Source organism: Carya illinoinensis, chromosome 7, assembly GCF_018687715.1.
Source record: "Carya illinoinensis cultivar Pawnee chromosome 7, C.illinoinensisPawnee_v1, whole genome shotgun sequence".
NCBI lineage: Eukaryota > Viridiplantae > Streptophyta > Magnoliopsida > Fagales > Juglandaceae > Carya > Carya illinoinensis.
The window spans coordinates 39754783-39782273 of NC_056758.1; the positions used below are offsets into that span (position 1 = coordinate 39754783).

The following is a 27491-nucleotide window of genomic DNA, read 5'->3' on the forward strand; positions in this document are numbered from 1 at the left end:
AACTCGTTATCTAAATCTATTAAAGAAGTTTAATTTTTCTTTTTTCTTTCTGGAAATAATTTGTTTTCTAATTTTTATATTAAAAAATGTTATATTTATCGAGAGTTGGGCTTCGATACTTTTTTTTACTTAATTATTAAAGAAATGTATATTAATAATGTTATAATTTTTTTAAAATATTTATGATGATTTAAAAAATACATCAAACAGATAGAAGAAAAAAAAAAAAAATACACTTAACCAAACATTTTATTGGGACATTTTATCGGTGGCTAAAGTGCCAATCTTTTAAATTTCCCCACCGCTCAAATCTCAGATCTACCCGACTACCCGAGGGAGACTCCAGGTTCACACAGTAGACGCGCGCTCACTCCTCTCTCTGAGTCAAGTCTCAAAAATGCCGGCGACTGACGCGGAGTTCGATCACAAAGTACAGTTCCTCTACACATTAAAAATGCGCTTTGAATTCTCTCTCATTTTCTCTTTAACACTCTCACTTCTTTGCAGCCGTCCCCTCATTCCGCTTCCTTCACGATCGGGTTAGCTTTTCTTCAATTTAGGGTTTATTTTGCTCTATATACATTTACGTTCAGTTATTCACTTCCATATTCCGATCTCGAGGATTTTGTTGTCATGCTCGTACTTCGGAGAGTATACATTATGCGTGTGTGCCCTGCTGTGAGTATGCCTTGATGTTTAGGGTTTTGATTTGTGCTTTAGAGAGTACGCATTTGCTGATGTTGGGAATCTGGAGCACTGCACCAAGTACTTGAACCAGACGCTTGTTACTTATGGATTTCCGGCTTCTCTCGATTTGTTCGCAAATGATCCGGTGCGTTTTGATGTTGATCGCGGTTTGGCTTGGCTTGGATTTTTACATGATATTGTTTCTTTATTTTTATCTGTGTTTGTTGTGCTGTGTAGGTCTCCGTTGCGAGGACTTGCAATTGTATATACTCGTTGCTTCAGCAGAGGCTGCGGGACGTCGAATTTAGAGACTCTGCTAATGAGCAGAGACAGCGGTAACTGAATTTACCTCAATTTCTGAACAATTTTGTTGTTTTAATTTGTCTGATTAATTATCGTTTAGTGGATCAGTGATTCTTAAATAGTGCATTTTTGTTCATCCTAATTGCGTTGATCATTTCCAATTAAATGGTTATTTCACTTATAAATCTATCATCTAATGCCACATCATGGGATGATGAGAAAAGAGATGATGAATAGTTTTTTTCTTTCTTAAATGGAGTTAATGTCTTTAAGTTCAATTCATTCATTTGGCATATAAAAGTAACTTGCCATGTTTACTCACTACTTGCATTTAGAACTTGTAGATTTTTTAAACTTTTGTAATGAACTTTAGGTAAATTTGAATTTCGCATGTGTGCTTGATGGAACCCACAGATTTTTGGTTCATTTTATAGTGGCATCCCTGAAACAATGCATTTTAGAATGGCATGGTTGATGTAATTAAAAAAATTACAGTGTAAATCCTTTTTTTTTTTTTTTTAAATTATTACCGTGTAAGTCTAGGAATTCTGGAATTCCAAACTTATTGTTTTTCATGTTGTAGCTTACTGTCGGACATATCAAGATTGGAGGCCAAAGTTGAGAGGCTTGAGACACAGTTGCAATCCAAAGATAGGGAGATAGCAACCATTACCCGAACGGTTGGAGCCTCGCATTCAGAGTGAAGTTTTTAAATCAGTTGATCTTGTTGATATCTTTTGTTTGTCTTGCATGATTAGGAAGCTAAAGCTACAGCAGCTTTTAAGGCTCAAATTGAAAAGCTACAGCAGGAGCGAGATGAGTTTCAAAGAATGGTCATTGGCAATCAGGTTAATATTTTGTGATTTAGTGGGTGTGGTTTTGATATGTACTCATTGAAAGCAAATGAATCCTGATAAGTATCAGTGTCATATTCTGATGTTCCAAAAGCAAGCAAGAACTCAACAAATACATGAGATGAAGAAAAAGGAAAAAGAGTACGTCAAGCTGCAGGTAGACTATTTTCTAAATGTTTTTTTATTTTATTTATTTATTTATTTTAACTTGTGGGAGTGGGATAAATCGAAGGTTTACATGAGTGGTCGAGAACTTGAGATGACAGATTTTGTAATGTGGGAATCATTTTGTTTTGTCTCCAGGAAAGGCTAAACCAAGTGTTGATGGAAAAAAAGAAGGAATCTAGATCGGGCATGGAAATAATGAATTTGCTTCAGGTATTTACTGGCCAATGCTAATAGTCATAATATGATTGGTTGATTTCAATGTTATCTACCTCATGAATTTTGTGAATGTGTAAACAGAAAGAAGGGCGGCAGCGTGGAACATGGAATGGGAAAAAGGCCGACAATGATTTCTATAAAAAAATCGTAAGCTGCCTGATTGAATTTTATCATATTCTTCACAACGAGTAGTTAGCTTATACCTTGCATACTCATTGCAGGTAGATGCATATGAGGCAAAGAATCAAGAGTTGATGGCAGAGAATGCTGATTTAAGGGCATTATTACGATCAATGCAGGTATATTCTTAGAAATGGTAATGATATACTTTACAAATTTATTACATCAAACACATATTTGTCTATGCTTTAGTGTTATTCGGACAACAAAATGATTCCATTTGACAAAATTAAAATAGTAGTTTTATTTAGAAAGAAGTTTTCCCCTTCCTTCTAAACCAACCTCCATATGAGAAGCTTCCATTTCTGTTGGTGGTCTGGCAATGAGTTCTTACTCGAGGCATGATCTGCTCACAGTTGGACATGCGTGACTTTTTTAATGCTCCTAATGGATTGTCCAAACAATCAACGGCTGTCAATGAAGGAGTTGAAACTGACCCCTCAAAGTCCCCATTGGGAGGGAGGACGGTATGATGACTTTCTGAATGATTAAAGTGTGTTATTTTGCGTTGGCTATGGTGCTATATGTAAGATTTAAGAGGAATGCTAGCAGGATGTCTTTGACTTGCCCTTTCGCATGGCTAGAGATCAAATAGAGGAAAGCCTCCGAACTAAGATGGCTTCCATAAAGGTACCTCTTTTTTTTTTTTTTTAATCGGTTACAGATCATCTTGTGGTTACTATGTATGATAAGGTGTTCACGTGTTTTCTTGGTCATGCTTTGAAATTTGAAGGAGCGTATGGTTCAATTGCAAGATGCACAGAAAGGTGCTGAAGTTACTTCTGAAGCAACTGAGAGGGAGCTTGAGCTTGAAGCTCAACTTGTCGAGGCTAGGAGCATAATACAGGAGCAGGTACTATACTCCTCTAATGCTTATCATAATGCATTTTTTTAATGATGTGGATCACCTTCCAATTGAAACCAATATGTTACTGAGTTGATGGTTCAGTACCTATTTGCATGGTGATCCCTGAAAATTCTCTCCATTCAAATGAGTGCTAGAGTGTTGCTTGCTTTCTTCATCTTATAGCTTCACATTAATTATTGTTTATGCGGATCACCTTATATTTCTTGTTTCACAAGCAAGCTTTTAATCTAAGAGTCTGAATACTTTACACAGTGCAAGATCAGGTTTGGTGTATTGTTGTTGCTCCTTTTGGGTTATTTAGTTCAGAATATAAATCTGTAAAGCATTAGCTTTTGTAGAAGTTGTTCAATGATCCCTAAAGTATTCTATTACTTCCCAAATGAAGAAGTAAAGTGCGACTATAAGAGGCTTGCCAGTGGAGTTAAAATTGTAATTTAGAGTTGGCAAAACATGTTTCTTTTTCAAACAATGTATGCTTACCTTCCAGTTCATATAACTAAAACCATGTGGTCTTCTAACTGCTCGCATTTAAACATCTTATCTTTTTCTGTTTTGGGGGGGTTACTATTAACAGAAATACAATAATTTGTTCACAGGCATCGATAATGTCTAAACATCTTGCTAAGTCTGAGAGGCCAAGGTATTTCCAACATCCCTTACATATTTCGGTGAAGTTCATATCAAATATTTAGATATTTATGCTGGAGAGAGTAAATGGCCATATTAATTCTAACAGGGATTCTATCATTTCATCACCAGTTGAGGTATAATTATTTCTATCCGTGATATTTCTTATTCTTTTAATTTGGACTCCAGCAATGAATCTGTTAAATTGATGCTAGTTACATATTGACATTGTCTTGCATTGTACTAAGTGCTTGTTGTTTCTGTTTGAAGTTTATGGGATCAGGCTTAGATGAAAGAAAAGTTCATTCTAAATAATGCTATGTTAGGAAGTATGGAGTCGCTGCATGGGGGATGTTAACTTCTTGTCTTTGTTTGAAAGTTCTAATTAAAATGATCAGATATCAATTGCTTTCTCCATGTATTTTGACTTTGACATTTGAAAGCCATGCCCACATATCTAGAGTGTATGAAATGAAACAAATACTGAGATGTTAAATGATTGGTTTCAACTTTCCTGCAACACTTCACCACAACCCTGAAATATGAGGCTAGGAGTTTGGGTCGTAAAGATATTCCAGAGGATATCTATATTTTATGTGGTCATCTCTATTTAATCTCGACGTTAGCCTATATGCTTTCGAGGTATAATTAATTATGCTTTTTAATTATCTTTAAGTTGTGTACTTATAAAAAAAAAATTATCTTTAAGTTATGTTCTCTATTCTTGTAATTTTGTCAAGTGTGCTCCCTGCCGTGCTTCTCTCACAGCAACAGTAACTATTTGGCTAGCATCAGTGGCTTTTCACCTCTGAGTTCTATTAGTTACCTAATTTAACCCTTACGGGCCTGGAGTGTTTACAAAGATAATGAAGATGGGGCTGAGATGGCTGTTGTTGGCTGTTCAACAAATTGTTGATCAATCCCAGCCTGTAGATATTGGCAGTATAGATTTTCCTAATAGCCCTTATTAGGACTATTTAAGTGCTAATTTCATTATACGATACAAGGCAATCCCGATAGGTGTGCAACTGGTATGGGTTTATAAGGGTGGCTAATGCACTCAATCTAGGTACCCAACAATTGGGTTTTGTCGCGAAAGAATGCAACTTTGCCCCCACAACTCTCTTCGCTCCCTCTGTGTGCTTGTGTCTGATGTAGGCTTCTTATATGATGATTGCCCTTATTAGGACTATTTAAGTGCTAATTTCATTATACGATACAAGGCAATCCCGATAGGTGTGCAACTGGTATGGCTTTATAAGGGTGGCTAATGCACTCAATCTAGGTACCCAACAATGGAGGTTTTGTCGTGAAAGAATGCAACTTTGCCCCCACAACTCTCTTCGCTCCCTCTGTGTGCTTGTGTCTGATGTAGGCTTCTTATATGATGATTTACATCCCTTCTATGTTAGTTATTATTTAATTAAAATCCTTTCCTAGTAATAGAATACATCTTGTATGATAAGTAAACTTTGTGCTGTCAACAATAACAGCCACATTTGCAGTGGCAGTGGCGTTAGTCTGACTTGCTTCTTTTTTTTTTTTTTTTAATAATTTTATTTTTATGAGTAGTCTGACTTTCATGCTTGATGTTCAGGGGGTAAGAAATTAACAAGCACGTGAGAGTTTTGGCCCGCATCGAGAATCAAAGTGAGCTGTATGCAGAGATGAATTGCAACTAGCAATCCTGTAATTTTGTATATTTATTTCGAACCGGTGAATACACATCATATTGTTCATTCGGTTTGTAAGACCTAGTAGCCGCAGTTTTCAGCTGCGATGTTATTATGTAATGGAAAGTAGCTTTCGCTTAGTGTTGTATGCTTACAAAGTTGCGAGTTGCAAGCTCCTTAATGAAATTATATTCATGCTGTACGCACTATTTGTTTTCGTGTTTTTATTTATTTATTTATTTTTAGCAAATGCAATTCCGTTGCATTTGTTTTAATTTATTATGCAAATCTGTTGCAAAAGCACATATAATGAAATCTCTCATTGTTACGCGCAATGTATGGGACCTATACGGGTAAGCTCTGGTTTAAGATATTTCTGTGAGATGATTGAAGGAAGGATCAGCTTCAAGCGATTGGCCAACATCTTGGTGATGATTTTATAAAGAACATTGCATAGATTTATAGGTATGTACTCAGTAATTTTCACTGGATTCTTGTTCTCTGGTATCATAACCAGGCATGTAAAGTTTATGGCTTAAATATCTTGATTTGAATTTAGAAAGGAAAGGATAGCTTCACATACCTCATCTCCTACTACAGACCAGTATTTTTGATAAAAACAAGCCCCATATCCATCACGATCACACGCTTTGTATGCACCCATTTGAAAAACTGCACTCCCAACCTCATCTTTTGTGAAAGGTCTTATGAGATCGTCATTTATTTTTTGAGTGACCTCTTTTTCAAGTGCACTGAGAGAAGCCTCCATGTTACAAGCCTTTCAGAGGTTGCATACCCGTCCAGTCTTTATAAAATTCCTTATAATTTAATTCAAAATTATATTTTTTTAAATTTATCCTTAAATTTTATTAATCTTCTAAAAACTTCCTACATCCCATTTTTCATCTTTATCTCTATTCTATTAAATGATATTTTTTCATTCTTTTTTTATTACTTTTCTCTTTTTCTTCCATTTATAATATTAACTACTAACTCTTTTGTCCTATGAGCCTATCCGAATCTATAAGAGCATCCACATCCGGCTCCGCATCAGTCCCTATCTCTATATTTTGAGGAAATATTTAGAGTTTTTACATAAAACCTTTCTCCATCCGGATCCCCAAATTGCGGTCCAATTTTAGGGGCGCTACAGTGATTCCCCATATATGAGGATCCATTGTACATCCCTATCCCACTTTTTATTAATATTTTATTCTAATTATTTACACTTTCTACTATATTTATCTACTTCCAATCATCTACATTTTCTATTATACTCATATTTATTATAGTTTTAAATAATAATTTAAATAATTACGAAAATATAAAAAAATTAATTATAAAAATATTATCATACCCACAAAAAATATTTTAAATTTTTGTTTAAAATATTCACTAGAGTAATATTGAGTAGTTAAATTTGTAAATAGAAGTGAAAGAAAAAAATAATAAAAAAAGAATAGAAAAATATTATTTAATAGAATAGAGATAGGAATGAGGAATAAGATGTAGGAGGTTTTTGAAAAATGAATAAAATTTAGAAAAAAATTTGAAAAAATGTGATTTGAATTAAGTTATAGGAATGGAAATGAAGAATGAGATGAAGATACTATAGGAAAAGAGATTTATCAGAAAAATAAATCAATTAAATACTGGAAGTCTCCATGAAAAACAAAATGGGAGACCAATCAAACCCCCAGAGGGCTTGCAAAAACATTATTTTTATGAGTATTTTAAGGGTAGGAGAAAATAAGTAATAATTTAGACGCTTTTATTAGTGTCAAATGGATAACCCAACGGCAATATAAAAGACGCAGTTGCAGGGAAAACTGATACAGCTTATGAAAGAAATTAGAAAGAAATTATGAAAAGGAAAACAGAGAAAAATTTTCTGAATATAATATACTCGACAGAGGAAGAAGAGGCCAGATTCATCTTTTGAGCCAGACAGTTTCATTTCATTACAAGCGCCAGTTTTGCCCTTTACAGAGAGGAAGACAGAGTGGAAGATGAAGGATTAAACAGCCAAAAGACTTGCGCTTTTTTTCTTTTTTCTTTAAACCCTTGGCCGAGGATCAAATCTCGATTACACCATTCAAGAAACAAAGATTTACCTTTTCGAGTTTCTTCGATTCGGGGAAACTATATACCATCAAACAGTACATAAATGAGCCGAGGACATCAGAGATAAAGAAACAGAAAGTAGATCGAAACTCCTAGAGTACTCTTACTGTTTCAGAGATAGCGTTGATTAAAAAGTGAATGTTACCCTGCAATAGAGTTAAGATCTTGTGGACTCGGGTTAACGAGAAACAGAATGACATTCAGTGACAGGAAATGAAACTGAGTCATTCATTTTTCCAAAAACGAAAATAAAGAGGACAACAGAAAGAAAAACAGAGTTCATACGAGAAAAGCAGGACAATGAAAGAGAGAAAAACGAAGGTAGTATATTGTGTTTCGCGAACAGGGGTCAACGACATTGCTAGTTAGAGATGGATTTATGAAACTTCAGCGGAAAAGAAAGACATAATCAAGACTGGAAAAGGTAATTAGACCAAAATGGCAAATAGAGAAGAAAGTTATCAAACAGGAAGATCGGTAAAGAAAAAAGAAAAAGTCGGAGATGCACATGCACTTACAGGAATCGACAAGAGACGGAGTGTTGCAAAGAAGGATCAAAGTGTGCGCGTGAGATTGACACGACTTCATTTTTATCGAGCTATCCTTTTCGGCTATGGTAGGAATTGCCGGTGGAGACCTGCAATCTATGGTGGAGCGTTGCGAGGGAGGGGCCAACGGTTTACCCTAACAACAGAGAAGAAGAAGCGGGATGGAAGGGGATTTCGTTGGGGCTTTGGAACGATGGGGATGTACAGTCGTTTTCCATATATGAAGAACTTCTGTACAAACCGTAAAACATTTTTGTAAAATGGGGATTGGGATGTGGATGAGTTTTTGGCCAAAATTCCAAAATATTCTCTAAAATATAGGGATAAATATGATACACAGAACCGGATGTGAATGCTCCACAAGCCTTTATAGTATTGTGTAAAAACTTTTCCTATATGACTATGATCAGAAATACTCACTCCATTGTCATCAATAATCCTTGAAATTGTATTCCTTTTCTTTTTTCGACTTGCACAAAGGTGATAATATTTTGTGTTTCTATCCCCTTTTTGTAGCCATGTCACCTTAGCTCTTTGTTTCCATTTCAAATGCTCTCCTTCTAGCAGACCATCAATATCCACTAGAAGGTAATATTACTTCCTCCACTGAATCAGCTGTCAGGGATTGTTGTAGATCTTGCAACCTTTTTGTTTTCTTAATCAGAGTTCCTTTTTGAGTCATATTCTTTTTTGTTGCTCCACTTTTTAAACTCATGCAACAATCAAGTTTTGTTGTCAAACCTCCATTATTACACCCAGGTCGATGACATGCCTTCCTAATAACATTTTCACAATTTGTAAAAGTTGACCATCTATCTTTATATCTGCACACAGGTGTAATACTTCTTGAATTTTGATTCCATTTTCCAGCTGACAGTAGTAGGATGGGGCAATGGTTAGATGTAGAAGAGGCCAAAACTTGAACCTATCCCCCACCAAACTTTTCACACCAATCAGATGTGGCAGTAGTTCGATCTAACCTTTCCCTAGTGAAAGTTTTACCATTTATGTTGTTAGACCAAGAATATTTACCGTTTTATGACCCTAAATCACTGAGTTTGCAGTCTTGTAGCACCTTTCTAAATAATTAAATTTGTTTTTCATTCCTTTTATCCCCTCCATGTTTCTCACTGTGAAATAGGATCCATTAAAATCTTCTATGCAAAGCCGCCATTTGGGATTTTGAAGATTGAGGTGTCTCAATATGCTCAATCGTTCCTGTCTTTCCTCTGTTTCAGGATTACCATAAAAGCACGTCAGTATCCAAGATAAGTTTGTTTGTTCAACCCATGAATTGATGTCTTGGAGAATAAGTGTTGATGCTAAGCCTCACATAATCTTTTCCATAACAAAGTCGTTCCTCCACTTATTCCTGCACCTTCAACAGTAAACAGACAATTGAATCCTAGACTATGTTTTATCATTTCTAACTTACTATTATGCATTTTTGTCTCCATAAGAAACAAAATGCTAGGTTTTTTTACCTTAACCATAAGGGTAAGATCTGAACTGTCCGAGGGTTGCCAATCTCTTGGCATTTCCAACTTAAAAGCCTTATTTCTCTCGGCAGGGCTGATTAATAGCCTCTGCCGATATATTCATTTCAGACTCCAACGATGGTTGTTTCCCCTGGCACCTGGGTTGTTCTCCAAAACAAAGAGATTGCTTCCTTCATTTGTCTTCCTTTTCCTGGTGGAATAAGGATTAGTTGGTAGCATCTCAGAATTACTATTTTGTCCCCTCGCCCTCTTCCATTTAGTTACACTTGAATCAGGAGCTATCTGAGAGATGATATTATTGTGCTGATCATTATCCAAATCTGTCCTGACATCAATATTAGTAGTCACCGTAGCTGTAGTGAAAACAGGTTCTGATTTGTCCATTGAAACATTTGTATTTCCAGAGTCACCATGGGTAGTTCATTCAAAATATTATTTTCTGCCTTGCTATTCCCTTACACAATCATTATCTCCTTAAAGCCACCTTCATGTGTGTTTTCATTTGTTAGAATCTGCAACATTATCTCCCTTCCAGAATCATTATCTTTAGTCAATGTTCTTTTATTCTCAACAATGCTTCCACCAAATTCCTTTAACCATTTTTCAACTTTATCCTGCCTTTCAGACGTAGATTGATTCATTCTTGCCATCTGTTTTCCTGGGTTGAGACCAAAACTGAAACTTGTACCAGAGATATAAGCCCTTAACCATGATCCATATTGTTGTGTACTTGTCATTCTAGATAATATCATTTTGTTCTGTCCTGCACATCCACTCGTAGCATGTTTGAGTACACCACACTTGCAGAAATGAGGCAGCCTTTCATATTTGAATTGCACAAACACTCGTTGGCCTAGCAGATCCATCAGTTTCCCTCTTGCGAATGGTTTCATCAGATCCACTTCTGTTAGAACTCTTAAACATTTCTCCCAACAAATATTATTATAGTCAGCATCAACCTGTATAACTTTTCCAATAGTGGTGCCTATCCTTGTTCCAACTTCCTTGTTCATGCATCCAAATGGTAAATTGTGTAGCTTAACCCACAAATTAGTATGAGTGAATGATAAATCTGTCGGTGGAGTAAAACCATCAAACTTTTTTAAACACAACAGGTTAATATCAAACATCAAGGTTGACCCTCCCAGACCCTACTCAAATCGTCTTCAGATTGAAATTCAAAGATATAAAGGTTCTCTCCTGCTTTAAAAATCTTAATTCCAGCACAAAATTTCCAAACTTTCAATATGGTATTCTTGAAAGCTTCTTGGTTTATTTATTTATTTATTTTTATCAGCAATAACTTTCTCTACTAGGCATAGTTTTCCTTTTTTCATGGTCTCTTGTATATCCTTCCTGGTAATCACAATCTCATACATTTCTAATTCATCTGTAAGGAAAAAGTTTGTTCCATAATTATGATAAGTCTTCTTCCCTTTAGCACCCTGTACACAAGCATAGAACGTGAGAGATCATTTACTGACCAAAACTTGCCCTAGGCAAATAAGCCTTCCACCTAAAGCGAAGGAAAGACTTCTAGCTCCTCGCTAGAAAAGCTAGAAACGAGAGGTAACTTGTCTTCTAATATTTTCTTATAATACTCGTAACGACTTGAGAAATAGCATTACTTTTTCCCCATGTATTAACGTAAGAAAAAATATATTTATCATCCTAATTCTTATCATCTTATGATGTGGCATTAGATGATAAGTTCATAAATGAAATATAATAAATAATTTATAATAATCTAATATCACATCATATGATAATAAGAAGATGATGAAAATTAGGATGATGAGTAGCATTACTCTTAACGTAAATGCTCTGAAAAACTTTTAAAACAACTTCGTATTTAGAATTAAAATCATATTATTATTTTTTTTATGAGTAAGCTGATATAATAGCTTCCAATTCGTAAATATATATATATATATATATGTTTGATATGTTAACAAACGTATTACGTACGTATTTGTAAATTAATACAAATTTTCAATATAAATTTATGGAAGCATAGATGCAATTTAACAAATGAGAATTACTATCTATCAAAAAAAAAAAAAAAAAAAAAAAACAAATGAGAATTACTACAAACATAAAAATATTATAATTACTGATGTGGTTTTATAAAATCTGTTAGATCTACTAATTTATAATAAAATTAACTTTACAATCTGATGTATCATATCAAGTCATATTAGTTTACAAATTTAATTTTATATAATCACTTTGTGACTAAAAGTTTTTCATTAACAAATCTTCTACAGGTTAAAATTAGGTATGACACATCCATGCGATTGGGGTAATCTTTTTTGATCATGAGGACCTTTTTTTTATGCCAAATCGCCTATTGGTTGTTTCTTGAAGCTGGTGAGAATTATGGAACAGCTAGCTTATATATAAAAGACCAAAATTTCATGGTCTATTCTTCTTTTATTTAATCTTTGCCGTAAAATGGAAGCCAGTTTTGTTTTCTAGAATTTGGTTAACTACCACGCCTTATTCTTATAATCGATATAAATCATTAATCATCCCCATCCCCATCCCCGCCCACTTGTTTATGTGATATCACTTTTAGAAGTAGAAGTAAACCTCCAAAGTCAACTCATCTACTTGTGGACCTTTCCTGTATATTCAACGAATCTGGTCCCCTTCCCTAGCTAATGAAGTAATGAGCCTTCAAAATATTAAAAACTACTTTTTATCCAACAAATTAATATGGGAAATAAAAACTTGCATAAACAACATGCAGTCTGCATAGTTCTAGCATTAATGTTGGGGGACTACTTCTGTGTAAAGGATATAATACAAGTAAATGGATTTTTACCTTCTCATTATTTTAAGTTTTTGATCAGATAAGCGATGATTTTACAAGATAGAAGTTTTGAGTTCGAATCCTGATTTGATTTTACATCCTGGCATTTTCACTTGGTGACAAGTGGCTAATTAACTCCATCGATATATACACCAAGCTACTATATCCTCCATGCAGAGAACAAATAAGATTAGAAAGGTAAACAGGACGCAAAGTTAATTAGATTTGTCTTGAGGAATTGGTAATTGCACATGCAGAAGAAGAAGAGCAAATAATATTTAACCCAATTGTGTAACGTGACCTTAAGAACAAAGGTATGGTTCTTCCTTTTTTCCTCTGTTTGCATGTTAGTTGCTATTAAAGAATTCTATATTCACTCAGAAGAAAGCAACACAAAACAGCACACAAAGAAAGGATGGAACCAAAAAAAAAAAAAAAGGAGCAGAAAAGAAGAGGAAACTACAATAATTAATACAAAATCAAGCTCGTCAATCGTCATCATAAAAGGATCATGCACCCTAAGACCTCGTCATTCACCTTAGAATTCGGACTATCGAATTCTGTCTATATATACTATCAGCTGCATGCCACGAATTTGCAGAAGTGTAGTGCAGAGAAATTCATAAACCTATCGCTTCAAATTCCAAGAAAAGCCAACAGCCAAAACCGTTTGATCACTACTGAAAATGGATTGTGATCAGCGTTGCAGGGGTGCTGGTAAAAGATATTCTTTACTTCAAGGAGATGAATTCAACCATAAAATCCTGTCGAGGAATTCTTCTGTGGGATACTCTTCTCGTATCTATTACCACCGGAGCACTGAAGGAGTTCCCTTTAAGTGGGAAATGCAGCCCGGGACACCCAAAGACCCACCAAAGGATGAAGGAATTCCCCCGCTCATTCCTCCACCGGCTGTGCTGAGCTTAGGCCTACCTAAGCCATGCATCGAAGTACAGCCTAATAAGGCAAAAACCTGGCCAAGGATTAGGTTTTGGAACAAAAGCAAGAAAAACAAACAAAGATCAGAAGATCATGTCAAGGCAGGGCCACGGCGGTGTCATGACTACACGACTGGCTCGGACAAATTTGAAAGGTTTGAGTTTTGTAGTGTTGCGCCTAAAGCCGCCCAGAAATCACACCCACAATAGATAGAGACAATATTTAAGTGGTTCGGCAATTTGCCTACGTCCACTGAGCGGAAATACTATATTCAAAACAACTCTATCTCAAATGGCACACTACACACACTTCTCTTGCTTCTCTCTCTCAATGGGATGAATTTCCCTTCATATGACCTCTCCTATTTATAGGAGAAGCTCAACCCTTCTCCCTCCACATATGTGCTGGAATGCACAAGCTAGACACTCAATTAAAGCACTTAGTGAGGAATATCATCATGTGAATTGGACACCACCAACACATGGGCACACATAGTGGATGGCACACATGGGGTGGGTGGATGGCACACATGGGGTGGTCCCTCAACAATCACCCCCTCCACCCAAGTGTGCCACATTAGGATACTGCATTTTGTATCCTTCCAATGATTTCATCCCTTTATCGAAATGTTCGCTTGCCATGAGAGATCTCCGCTACCAAATGCGCCCTAAGGCGCCAATGCACCCGTGGGTGCTCAGCAGTATGAGATATTAATCAAGTCCAAACAGTGTTGGAACTTGATCCCGGTGACGACCTTTGTCAACATATCTGCTGGATTATCTTCAGTGCCAATCTTCTGAAGTAGAATGTCCCCTTCTTCCAATATCTCACGTACGAAGTGGAAACGGACATCTATATGCTTTGTTCGAGAGTGATATACTTGATTCTTGGCCAGATGAATTGCACTCTGACTGTCACAGTAAACGATAACCTCTTGCTGCTTAAAGCCCAAGTCTGTTACCAATCCCTGTAACCAAATGGCTTCTTTCACGGCTTCTGTTACAGCCATGTATTCAGCCTCAGTTGATGATAGTGCAATTGTCGACTGCAAAGTTGATCGCCAACTAACTGGTCCTCCAGCCATAGTGAACACATATCCAGTTGTCGATCGGCGTTTGTCAAGATCACCTGCATAGTCTGAGTCAACATACCCAGTTACTAGACTATCTTCACTCTTCTCGAACTTCAAACCAATATCTACGGTTCCTAAAATGTACCGTAGAATCCACTTAGCCGCATGCCAATGAGTCTTTCCAGGATTATGCATATAGCGGCTAATTAAGCTAACGGCCTGGGAGATATCAGGTCGTGTACACACCATGGCATACATTAAGCTTCCTACAACACTTGCATATGGGACATTTCTCATGTAGTCCCGCTCTTCATCAGTTTTAGGAGACTGCAATGCACTGAGCTTGAAATATGGGGCCATTGGAGTACTCACCGGCTTCGTCTTTGAGTCGATGTTGAAGCGTTGTAGTATTCTCTTCAGATACTGCTTCTGAGTAAGGTGAACTATACCTTTCACCCTATCTCTGCTGATCTCCATCCCCAGTATTCTTCGAGCTTCTCCCAGATCTTTCATGTCAAACTCACGACTTAACTGAGTTTTTAAGCGATCTATCTCCCCCTTGCTTTTACATGCAATTAACATATCATCTACATATAAAAGCAAATAAATGAAAGATCCATCTGCAAGTTTTCTGAAATATACACAATGATCGTATTGGCAACGAGTGTATTTCAGATCCATCATAAAGCGGTCAAACCGCTTATACCATTGCCGAGGTGACTGCTTCAAGCCATAGAGAGACTTCTTCAGACTGCATACCCAGTTTTCTTTGCCAGCTTCTTTGAATCCTTCTGGTTGAGACAGATAAATCTCCTCTTCCAGATCACCATGCAAGAAAGCTGTCTTTACATCAAGCTGTGCTAACTCAAGGTCATATTGTGCAACTAAAGCTAGCAATATCCGAATGGATGAATGCTTCACAACAGGAGAGAATACTTCGCTGTAGTCAATTCCCTCTGTCTGAGCGTAGCCCTTGGCTACCAACCTAGCTTTGTATCGCACTCCATTCTTAGCAGCTTGATCATCTTTCTGATTGAAAATCCACTTACAGCCAATTGTCTTCTTTCCCTTTGGAAGTGGCACAAGCTCCCAAGTCTGGTTCTGGTGAAGAGACTGCATCTCTTCATTCATTGCCTTTGTCCATTCAACTTGTTCACTAGACTGTATGGCTTCTCTGTAAGTGGTTGGGATCTCATCCCCTTCAGCTGGTAATGCATATGTCACATAGTCTGCATAACGTGACGGTACACGTTTCTCTCTTCTCGGTCTGTTGGTTGCTATTGATTCAGGTTGTATTGGAGGTACTGTGACTGGACTATCTTGTCCATGCTCTCCATTTGTTTCTCCTGAATCCTTTCGAGTGAAAAACTCCACCTTTTGCGAATTACCAGGTGTTTCACTATCATGGCTGCATTCACGGGAATCTCTATGCTTATGTGACTTAAGCATCTCAGATTCGTTGAAGGTAACATCTCTACTGATGATCACCTTTTTAGACTCTATGCACCAGAGTCTATACCCTTTTACACCAGTACTAAAGCCCAAGAATTTTGCTTTCTTGGCTCTAGGATCAAGCTTACTCTCTTTAGCGTGATAGTAAGCAGGACATCCGAAAACGTGTAAAGAGTTATAATCAGTAGCATGTGTACCTCTCCACATTTCAGTGGGTGTCTTCCCGTCATTGGCAGATGAGGGTAGTCGGTTGATGAGGTGGCAGGCATATGTCACAGCTTCAGCCCAAAATTTCTTACTGAGTCCAGCATTCAGTAACATACATCGCACTTTCTCTAATAAAGTACGATTCATTCGTTCTGCCACACCGTTCTGCTGCGGCGTACCTCGTACTGTGAAGTGTCTGACAATTCCCTCTCTCCGGCATACTTCCATGAAGGGATCTGAAGTGTATTCACCTCCATTATCAGATCTGAGCCGCTTAATCTGTTTGCCGGTCTGAGTCTCAACCATTTTCTTCCAATCAAGGAAGATTTTCAGCACTTCATCCTTATTCTTCATCGTATACACCCACACACGACGAGAATAATCATCCACAAAAGTCACAAACCAATGTTTACCTCCCAAAGATGCATTTTGGGTAGGTCCCGAAACATCAGAGTGCACATAGTCAAGTATTCCCTGTGTATTGTGTACTGCGGTTCCAAACTTAATCCGTCTCTGCTTCCCCAATACACAGTGCTCACAGAAAGACAGTTTACCAGTCTTGGCACCTTTGAGTAAGCCTTGCTTCACCAGTGTTTGCAAAGCTTTTTCTCCTGCGTGTCCCATACGCATATGCCATAGACTGGAGGTGTCATCATCAGTCTCATCTAGCTTCTCACAGCCTGTGGAAGCTCTTCCAGCAACAGTACTTCCTTGCAAGAAGTACAAGTTTCCTCGCCTCAAACCCTTCATAGCCACCTGAACTCCCATTAGTACTTTGAGAGTTCCATCTTCAATGGTGATTCTGAATCCCTTTGAATCCAGAGCTCCCAGTGAGATGAGATTCTTCCGCAAGTCCGGAATGTACCGAACTTCTGTCAGAGTCTTGACGCTACCATCGTGCAGCTTTAGCCGGATGCTACCTATTCCCTGAGTCTTACAGGCACTGTCATTGCCCATAAGTACTGTTCCACCTTCAATCTTTTTGAAGTCAGTAAACCAGTCCCGATTGGGACACATGTGATAGGTACATCCGGAATCCATAATCCATTCATCAGAATGACAAATGGATGATGAACTTATCAAGGAAAAATCCGAATCATCATCTCTGTCCACGACATTGGCTGTGGTGGGTTGATTCTGCTGTTGTCCCTTCAGCTTGGGACAATCCTTCTTCCAGTGTCCTTTGTTGTGACAAAAGGAACACTCGTCTCTGGCGAGCTTTCTTCCGACTGATGAACCACGTGATGTGGCTCGGGTTTTCGATTGAAAACCTTTCTTCTTTCCGGGATACCTTGACTGGGGTCTCCCTCTTGCTGTTAGCGCTTCACTTGATGTATCTTGTTGTACCTGTTTATCTTTTCTCCGGTACTCATTGCTAATTAAAGAGCTAGATACATCTTCAAAACTAATCTTTTCCTTCCCATACAATAGAGTAGTAATCAAATGCTCATATGTATCAGGCAAGGAATTTAGCAAAAGTAAAGCTTTATCTTCATCTTCGATTTTAACATCTAAATTTAACAAATCAGCAAGAATTTGGTTGTAACTATTCAGATGTTCAGTCATTGAAATACCTTCACGAAATTGGAATCTGAAGAGCTTCTTCTTCAAGTGCAAACGGCTCTCAATGCTCTTCTTCATGAACTTATCCTCCAATTTCTGCCAAAGTACCCTAGCATTTGTCTCTCTCATGACAAAATACTTTTGTTCTTTGGTAAGGCATAACCGGATTGTACTACAAGCTTGAGTATTAAGCTTCTTCCAACCCTGATCAGTCATGTCGTCTGGCTTTCCTTCCAACGCAATATCCAACTCTTGTTGGATCAAAACGTCCATGACTTCACACTGCCACATGCCGAAGTTGCTTGTTCCATCAAACTTCTCAACTTCAAACTTAGCATTTGACACGGTGGACCTACGTCCAGAGCTACTGGCATTTTCAGAGCCCCTATCTGTTCCAGATCTTTCCATTTGAATTTAGAAAATTTAGACACAAAATTTCAAAATTCTAACCGTACGGATGAGTCCGGAATGATCCAAATAGTCGGAAAGCACTATTTGATCGTTGAAATCGGATTCCAAATGGCTTAGATCAAGCCCAAAATAGATCTGAAAAACGGACGGTTCTGATCTGTCTGGTGCGTGAGATGCACGCTCCAACTTCTAGAGGCGCGTGCGGGCTCCTCCGGTGTTCGTTTTCGATGCCGTTTGCGGCAACGGATCCGCCTTGACGAGAGGAACGTTGTGGTGTGATCAAAAGTTGATTCCGATCAACTGCAATTTTCTGGGTAGCACGAACCGAAGCTCTGATGAATTTTTACGGTAGAAATGAATAGTACCACACTAAGTCAGTTCCCAGGAAAGATTGGAGGGTCACAATGGACACGCTTAAAATTTCCAATCTCCTAGACAGAACCTCCTTAGACTGTACGTATCCACACTACCACAAAAATCCACCCCTAAAAAAACGAGCCTGATTGGCTCTGATACCAATTGTTGCGCCTAAAGCCGCCCAGAAATCACACCCACAATAGATAGAGACAATATTTAAGTGGTTCGGCAATTTGCCTACGTCCACTGAGCGGAAATACTATATTCAAAACAACTCTATCTCAAATGGCACACTACACACACTTCTCTTGCTTCTCTCTCTCAATGGGATGAATTTCCCTTCATATGACCTCTCCTATTTATAGGAGAAGCTCAACCCTTCTCCCTCCACATATGTGCTGGAATGCACAAGCTAGACACTCAATTAAAGCACTTAGTGAGGAATATCATCATGTGAATTGGACACCACCAACACATGGGCACACATAGTGGATGGCACACATGGGGTGGGTGGATGGCACACATGGGGTGGTCCCTCAACATGTAGCTCTGACCATGAATTCATGACATCACCGCGAATATCAAGTTCTTCATCCTCCTCGTCTTTGTCCTTTTCAAATGGCCCTTCATTGCAGTCATCAAGGCTACAGAGTCCGGGTAGGGATTCGTTTCGAGTGCCTTTAAGTTGCAGTCCTTGGAATATAAGCACGATTCTAAGTTCGATTGCAAGGCATGTTTGATTTTCTGTGAATCTGATTGTGTTAGGCTCCGGCTTATTATTTTTTCTCTTTCGTTATGCTTTGTAATATATATATATATATATATATATCTCAAATGGTTAATGAAAATATAAAATACCTATTCGATCACTTGTGTTATATATATATATATATAATATATATGACCCCCTGACATTCCGAAAACGGGATTCCTCAAGTAATTTTCCTAAACTAAATCCTTTCCAGGCTAACATCTACAGGCGTACGTCCATTGATGGTACCATGTCACCGTTTTCCAGTAATTTATTTCTGCGAAAGTGTAGTCTTCCTGATCTGGGTTACCAAAGAGAAGAGGACAAAGGAATGGGACTTGGTGTCCAGAGAGAGAGAGAGAGAGAGAGATTTTATATATTGAATATTGGTAATTTAGACTTATAGAGGAATCGTGTGCGGTTAATTTTGGAGAATAATGAAGTACAAGACAGTATAATTGGTCCGAATTTTTTTGTCTGTGAATCTTCTTAAAACATATTTCCATTTGCTCCAAACGACGATTTTGAAACGTTTGCAAACATCCCTGTGCATTATCTCATACATATGTTTCGGGAACTATATATTGACATGACTGATCATTTGCTAAAAAGGAAAATTTAGAAAAAAGGAAGATGAACGTATCTCTGACAGTCCTCAAAATAGGAAGGGAGTATCAATCAGAGATAATGGCGGGATTGGGAAAGAACATTAATCCTAAATCCAAGCTGTTATGGATGTATTTCCTTTCCGATACATTTCGTACTCCCCCTACCGTAATTATATATAGTCAACACAGTAATTCTTTCTTCTGCACAAATAAACAATTAATGGACCCAGAGCGCTGCAAAAATGGTGAACAGATAACGCAATATTCTGTACTAGAAGCAAATCAATGCTTTGTAAACAGAATTCTGTCAAGAAGCTCGTCTGGTGGCCGGTCTTCGCGTTTCTATCACCGGAACCCTGGAAATGTTCCCTTTAAATGGGAACTGAGGCCTGGAAAGCCCAAGGATCAACCGCTGGACGATGATGATGATCATATTGTACAGCCATCCCTTGGTCCTCCGCCGGTTGCTGTCAGCAAACGCCTGTCCAGGCCGAGGGTTGAGTCCCCACGGCCAATAATATGGTTCTGGAGGAAGTTCATCAAGAAAAACCTGAAGTCGAAGAAGATCTAAGCCGTGTCTCGACTTCCCGGAGCGTGACATTGATGTTGGCGATTGGGATATATTTGAAAAATTTGAGAACTTCCGGTCATTGCGTAGTGGTTCAAGCTAGCTCTTCGATCATCGTTATCGAATAGGCGGTCACCCAACCAGTGTTCAAAATTACTAAACCTTGAAAAGGGCTTTTAAATTTATTGGACGAACAATGAATGATCCAACCTATAGATATTGATTTGGAATGTAGAGCTTTATGATCAAGATGATCACTAGTGCTTTTTACGCCCGGCAACCTCGTAGCAGATCAAGCACCGGACCATGCAGTGTTATTTTTTTTTTTTTTTTTTTTGAGATTATCGTGGAAACAGATATTTTCCTTGAGAGCAATATTACATACAGTCGTGAAATTGTAAACACTACGCAATCGCTTTAAAAAAGAGTGGGCTCCACAATTAAAAAGTTAGTTTTTTTTTTCATGTGGGTCTCATATTAATTCATTTTTTTCAAAGTGACTGCATGCCGCTTGTACAATTACGACTGTAAATATCATTTCTCTTTCCTTAAATCACTGCACGTATGTTAGGTATATATATATATATGTTAGATAGCATGTGTAACCCCTCGATCAGTTATGCATATGAGATTAGATGATATGATAAATAAAATATTATTAAAATGTAATTTTTTAATATTATATTTATTTTAAAATTTGAAAAAATTGAATTATTTATTATATTTTTATGTAAAAATTTAAAAAATTATAATAATTATATAAGATGAATCTCATTATCAAACCAAACAAGGCCTTAAATAAACTGGACTAGTTTTTATCTTATTTTAGATTTCAAACGTGAGAGATACTTATGCTCAATATTATAAGAAAAAATCTAATTGCAAGTACAATTATGTACTAATATGTGTACCAATCTATTGTAATTAGATAAAAAGTAGATTTTATTGAAAACAGTGCTAATTTAAAATTTAAGTACGAAGAAATCAGTATTGGTACGCAGATTAGTACGCGACTTTACTTGTATATAGCAAAACTCATATTATAAATATCTTACGGGTGCCCGCCCGCCCCGGGCGGCTCAAGCCAATGACTCATGGGGGTTTATAAATTATTTTTAGATTTAAAAAAAAAATTAGACTCAAATTATAACATAATTTAAATTTATACATTCAATTATAATATAAACTCATTAGAGTTTATTATGAATTGTTTTTGCCTCTTAAATTAACTTTTATATAAGAGATCAATATAATTAAATAGTCATATTTAAATAATGTGAGACGTATTGTAAAGTTTGCTCCCGCTAGGAGTCTTCTATGCGGAAACAGCCCTGCTGCCCACCCTTAATTTTTGTGTCTAACGGCTCGTTCTCAATCCGAATTTCTTCTATTATATATCCAATTTTCACCAACATTTTTTGGTTGCTATTGCAAAATCCAATCAAAGGAAAACCTGTTTTTAAACGATCTTAAATCATGTATATTGATCCATAAAATACCACCCAATCATATTAAAAAGATTAATTGCTTATTATAAAATGATTCTAATATTCAAACACTCAATTCTCAAATCACTAAATTCATTTCAACTTAAAATCTCTTAATACGTAAGACCCACAACCTTTTTTAACTTCCTATAAATATATTTAAAGTTATATAAATATCTAAATACATTTAAATTCAATTTATGTGGACCTCATAAAACTCATTCTACTAACTTAACTTATTACTATTCATAAAGAATAATTTATCTCAATTTAACTCAATATCTAAATGGGCCTATTAACACTTCTCTGACCTGTCCCTTCCTAAAATGTAACTTTTTATTTATTTATTTTTTATAAATGGGAGAAAATAAAATAGGGTAAATATTCCGGGGGTAGCTTGATGTTTTTTTCCTACGTATTAGAGCATCCATATCCGGTGTCTCAAAATAATGAATTTCTTATAATTTGAGATTTATTATACAGTTTTGATCAAAATACCTCATACATTCGAATCTCTATTTTAAGAAAAAGTTTATGGGATGAACAGTAATTCTCCATATAAATAATAATTTAAATAATTATGAAAATATAAAAAATTGATTTTAAAAATATTATCATACCCACAAAAAAATAATTTAAATTTTTATTTAAAATATTTACTAGAGTAATAGTTTAAAACATAACAAAAAAAATATTGAGTAATTAAGTTTGTAAATAAGAATGAGAAAAAAATAATAAAAAGATAATAAAAAAATATTATTTTAATATAATAGAAAAAATATAAAAAATGAGATACATGAGATTTTGAAAAGAAAAGTAAAATTTAGAGAAAACATTTAAAAAATGTTATTTTTAATTAAATTATATGAAATTTTATCGAACCAACGTGCATGCTCTTAACTTACAACTATCCGATCCCAAATTTAAATTTAGAGAAAACATTTAAAAAATGTTATTTTTAATTAAATTATATGAAATTTTATCGAACCAACGTGCATGCTCTTAACTTACAACTATCCGATCCCAAATTTCAAAGTTCAAACCACACCCCTCCGTCTTTCTCTCTCCATTTAGGGTTCGATCTTCCAACACACTCTCAAGACAATGTATGGAAGCCAATTCGATGGCAGCGCTGCCTTCTCTGGCGGTGGATTCATGCCCTCTCAGGCCACCCAGGCCCCCGATCCCTCTTTCTCTCCCTCCAAGGTAGCCCATCCCCCCAACCCCTCTCGTGCTCTTGTCTTTCCGCTTCTTTCAATTCAAAGTCTGTTTGGTTTCCGCATGGGCGGAGGAAAATCAAAATAATTTAAAGAAAGGAAATCCTGGAATCGCCCTTTTCTGCTCCGTTCAAGTAATTTGTACCTAATAAGCTGTACTGGGAGTCAAAAGTATTCTTCTAATTGGCGAAACAGAGATTTAGGTTTTTCTGTTTTTTTTTGGCAAGTGGTTATGGTTTAACTGTTGTGTAATTGCAATGCCCAACTTAACCAAATCTTCTTATTTGGCTCAGTTTCTGTGAATATTGTGGTTTTCTTCATCTCTTAGCAGTCGAAGCGGACATGTTCTTATTTTAACAATCGAACCTTTTGAATTCTCCTATTTACTTTTGAGAGGTGTGTGTAAACTCTCTCGTGTATATCGCATTAGTAGCAACCTAGTGGACTGTTTCTGGAAGAAGCTGAGATAAGTTGTATTCCTCTGACTTCACATCAACCAACGGTCATGCGATTTTCAGTTTTTTCCCTTTTGCAGAATCGTGATATCCAGTCCTTACTTCCACTGACCGTGAAGCAGATAAACGAGGCTTTCTTGTCGAGCGAAGATAAATCTAATTTTACTATAGACGGTGTTGATGTGAACAATGTGGGTTTTCTAGAAACTTGACTTTGAATGTGCCTATTTCTTTACATTTCTTTTATGTTGGGCCTTTTTGAGTTGGAACTGTGTTCAGGTTACTCTAGTTGGAATGGTTTGCAACAGAACCGGCAGAGTTACTGATGTTACTTTCATACTTGACGATGGGACTGGAAGGGTTGAGTGTAACAAATGGTAAATCTTTTTCTTCTTTCTTTTAATAATTTTCCTATCAAATTCTTATATGGGCCAATATGAGTTTTTGATGCCTTGACATTGATGGGTTATTGTCTATGCTTAGGGTTCAAGAATCCGCAGACTCAAATGAAGTGGAGGGAATTTTGTAAGATTTCTTTATAAATGCACATTCCTCATTTTGATAGGAGTACAAGTGCAGCTCTTATTTTCTCCATATACTTCTATTTATTGGTTTTTCGGTGTGGATATCAATCTAACATTAGTTTCATCAAGGAAGTCTGTAGAGAGTTCCCTCGTTCTATTTTCACCCTTATGTTAATAAATTTATCTCATTTATCTCCTCACCAATATTGTAGAGAGTTTGTTGTAGATAGGTTTGGGGGTAAGAAATGAAAATTAAAAAAGTCAGTGTAGCTCAGAGATTTGAAGGGATTTGTAAGATCCCAATTTATTCTCAACCCCCCGCCCCCTCCTAAAAAAAAGTCATTTTAAAAAGTGGAGCAGGAACGGTTCAGATTATTTGGGAGCAATTGTAAGTTTTACATAACCAGATGCATAAGAATTGCGTTTTTGCTTCTAAAAAGATCTGTGATATGCTATCCGTAATATAATTGTAATGATTATCATTAACCTCAGGGATGGAATGTATGTTCGGGTGCATGGACATTTGAAAGGTTTTCTAGGAAAGCGGAGCTTAAATGTTTTCTCTATAAGGTGTGGTTTCAAGTTAATATTTTGTATATGTTTGAGCTTTTATGGTTACATATTCATAATGTTCTTTTGTCCATTTTGAAATGTACTTTCTTTGTCTCATGTAAATTACTGTATTGGGTGTGTTTCATATGTTTTTGGTAATTGAACTCCATGCATTATATTTTTTTGTTTATAGGGCATATGCTGCTGGATAGAGTACAAGCTTAAATTTTGTTTGTAACTGGCTGAATGATTTGATTTATCTTGACCTTTGCTAACACTTGGAGCTTTAATATTAATGGTATTACCATTTTAAGAACAAAATCTGATCGTATGAACAAGAGAGAGAACCTAGAGTCCCGTCCTGTAGCTCCAACACAGATAAATTTCTCAATATGTTTGATCACTTAAGACTAGTAGAAATTAATGTATTGGTCTTCTGTAGGTAAACCATGACTTATCTTTGCACCATATTCTTGATGAAACAAGAAATTTGTTAACAGACCTGAATCGTTTATTTTTTTCACAGTTCAGCTTTCTAAGATTTTTTACTGACTATTTTGGTAATGCCTGTGTGACCCACTAATATTTTGGACGACATGGTGTTGTGGAACAAGAACATTTATTGCCAACTTTGTTACTTGTCAGAAAAAGTAATTACCAAATTTGTGGTCTACTGGTAGCCTTCAATACATATCATTTTCATGTACAGTTTCAAATAAGGTTCCTTGTGCATGCGATAGCATAAAGATTAATGTCACCTATGGACGTGGCTACTGTGCAATTTAGGATTGTGATTGGTCTATGCGAGGCATCTAAGAGTCTAGCTCTAGCTGGAAAGTTGTGGAGATTTCTCTTGGAACTTGTAGTGATAGCACCAGTAAAAAAAATGCGTTTGTTTTATACTCTTCATTCTTGTTTGTTGGTATTTAATATTAAAAAAGTGATATTGAAATAAATCCAAAATGCTGGACAATAGCATCAACGCTGAAAATAATGAGGACCAGATTGATGATTTGTAGAGAGTACTAAATATGTTCCCTTCAAAAGTTGGAATCCTCATGGAAGACCAACCGATTGGAAAGAAAGGTTATATAGCTACGGGATCTTTCAGGACTTGTTGACTTCTGAATGACAATAAAAATCATAGTATATCATTTTCGCCAAGAATATTTTTCTGTCAATAGGATTTCTTTCTTGTACACCTGCCTTTTATGACGTCATTCATTTGCCGTGCAAAGCTCCAGATGTGTGGGCTTGCAATTTACATCATGGGTGCAAGGATATGTTCCACAAAATGGGGATGTGCCAAAAGGCCTACGTTTGGATTTAGTTAGTTAAGCTACTCTGACCAAAATGGAACACCCCCCACCCCCCCCCCCCCCCCCCCCCCCCCCCCCCCCCCCCCCCCCCCCCTCTTTTTGTCCTTCTTAACCTCCTATTTTCCCATCGTCATTCAGTTTATCATATAATCATGTCAAGTGATATAAATTTCATTGTGAGAAGGTTTTTTTCTTTACTTTTCTGACATTGAACCTGTTGTTGTTTTCAGGCCTGTCAGTGACTTTAATGAGATTGCGAGCCATTTCATTGATTGCATATACGTCCATATTTATAATACCAGGTTACGGGTAATACTGAGAATTTTGTCTAAGCTTTACATGACATTAGTAACATCTACATGGATGTTATCCATGTATATGCTCTGGCTTTCTGAGGTTATTTCTATTCTTGCTCGTAGAAACTTCAAGGTGGTGTTACCACACAGCCACAGATTGCAAATTCAAGTGGTACACCTTTGAAGGGGTACCAAGCCGCCCCACCAAACCAAGTAAGAGGTCTAACTGAGAATTTAGTTTTGGTGAATTATTGATTGATATATGCTTATTGATCTTTACCCTTACTGTTTTTAGTTCTCTGGTCAACATAATGTTGATGGACAGAAGAGCATTGAACAAATGGTCTTAGATTTCTTGCAGCTGCCTTCATCCAAGTAAGTATTTATAATCCTGAAAGGAATTGTATGTTTTTCCTTTTTGATAATGATAGCGTAATCCTCCCTTTGGCAATAATGCCATTCCCCTTAAGTTTGTATGTGGGCGTCTATGCACTCTCTCTCTGTTTGCTCTACTGACACCTTTTTATGTTCCCATATATATTCAGTGTAGATGAAAAGGGGGTGCACTGTAACGTTATTGCCCATCAATTAAGAGTTTCAGTGGATAAGCTCATGTCTCTCTCTCTCTCTCTCTCTCTCTCTCTCTCTCTGGCCTTCAAACAGAAATGTCTTAACTCTAAATTCCCTGGTTGTAATTGACAGGTTGGCTATTCAAAATCTTGTAGAGGAAGGTTTGATTTACTCTACAACTGATGACTTTCACTTTAAGTCAACCATCAATGGTTGACTTATCCGATGTACAAATTACTGCAAACTTGGTCCAGGACGTCTAGCCTCTTGTTTATTTTGCATTGTCACAGCGCGTGATAGCCTTTCTGGCATATGGGAGACATTGGATGGAGTATTCTAAACAGCCACGTGTCTTTCGTTTTAGCAAATTGAGTTTTTTCATGAATGTCACCTATCTTCGTTGTTTTTATGGTGGGTGACCTCTGCTTCTCTACTAGGAACCGAGCTCCGATACTGTCAATATCATGAAATGCAGAACTGAGCCACCCATTGGAAACTTTTGAAAGCATTAATCAGTATTCTAACAATGAGATTCTTAGACTTTAGATTTTAACACCTTTCAATATTTGAATCTAACCAAT

At 36.7% G+C, this 27491-nt stretch overlaps 2 protein-coding genes across 5 annotated transcripts; both read left to right on the forward strand.

The window, feature by feature from the left end:
• The first annotated feature begins 275 nt into the window (after positions 1-275).
• Positions 276-5778, forward strand: LOC122316826 (afadin- and alpha-actinin-binding protein). Of its 4 annotated transcripts, none has more exons than XM_043133629.1 (16): positions 276-430; positions 508-539; positions 721-832; positions 925-1022; positions 1574-1670; positions 1749-1838; positions 1915-2001; positions 2148-2222; positions 2310-2375; positions 2450-2527; positions 2765-2875; positions 2961-3038; positions 3142-3261; positions 3873-3916; positions 4013-4040; positions 5501-5778. In XM_043133629.1, the coding sequence occupies exons 1-16, from the start codon at positions 398-400 to the stop codon at positions 5513-5515; spliced, it is 1164 nt and encodes a 387-aa protein (XP_042989563.1). In that variant the 5' UTR covers positions 276-397; the 3' UTR covers positions 5516-5778. The 4 variants fall into 4 exon arrangements, with proteins under 4 accessions (XP_042989563.1, XP_042989566.1, XP_042989565.1 ...); XM_043133632.1 differs by having other exon boundaries at positions 4036-4040; XM_043133630.1 differs by having other exon boundaries at positions 277-430; positions 1939-2001.
• A 17204-nt stretch (positions 5779-22982) lies between these two features.
• On the forward strand, positions 22983-27463 carry LOC122315895 (replication protein A 32 kDa subunit B). Its single transcript, XM_043132187.1, has 10 exons — positions 22983-23183; positions 23730-23840; positions 23929-24026; positions 24133-24174; positions 24666-24743; positions 26275-26353; positions 26464-26553; positions 26636-26715; positions 26886-26954; positions 27043-27463. The coding sequence occupies exons 1-10, from the start codon at positions 23082-23084 to the stop codon at positions 27125-27127; spliced, it is 834 nt and encodes a 277-aa protein (XP_042988121.1). The 5' UTR covers positions 22983-23081; the 3' UTR covers positions 27128-27463.
• The last annotated feature ends 28 nt before the right edge of the window (positions 27464-27491 follow it).

Excerpts from the sequence above, each read along its gene's own strand:
- LOC122316826 (XM_043133629.1), top strand. The coding sequence starts at position 398 with ATGCCGGCGACTGACGCGGAGTTCGATCACAAA. Across the intron at positions 833-924 it reads ATTTGTTCGCAAATGATCCG|GTCTCCGTTGCGAGGACTTG; the intron begins GTGCGTTTTGAT and ends TGTGCTGTGTAG. Across the intron at positions 2,223-2,309 it reads AAATAATGAATTTGCTTCAG|AAAGAAGGGCGGCAGCGTGG; the intron begins GTATTTACTGGC and ends ATGTGTAAACAG.
- LOC122315895 (XM_043132187.1), top strand. The coding sequence starts at position 23,082 with ATGTATGGAAGCCAATTCGATGGCAGCGCTGCCTTCTCTGGCGGTGGA. Across the intron at positions 23,841-23,928 it reads ACGGTGTTGATGTGAACAAT|GTTACTCTAGTTGGAATGGT; the intron begins GTGGGTTTTCTA and ends AACTGTGTTCAG. Across the intron at positions 24,744-26,274 it reads TTAAATGTTTTCTCTATAAG|GCCTGTCAGTGACTTTAATG; the intron begins GTGTGGTTTCAA and ends TGTTGTTTTCAG.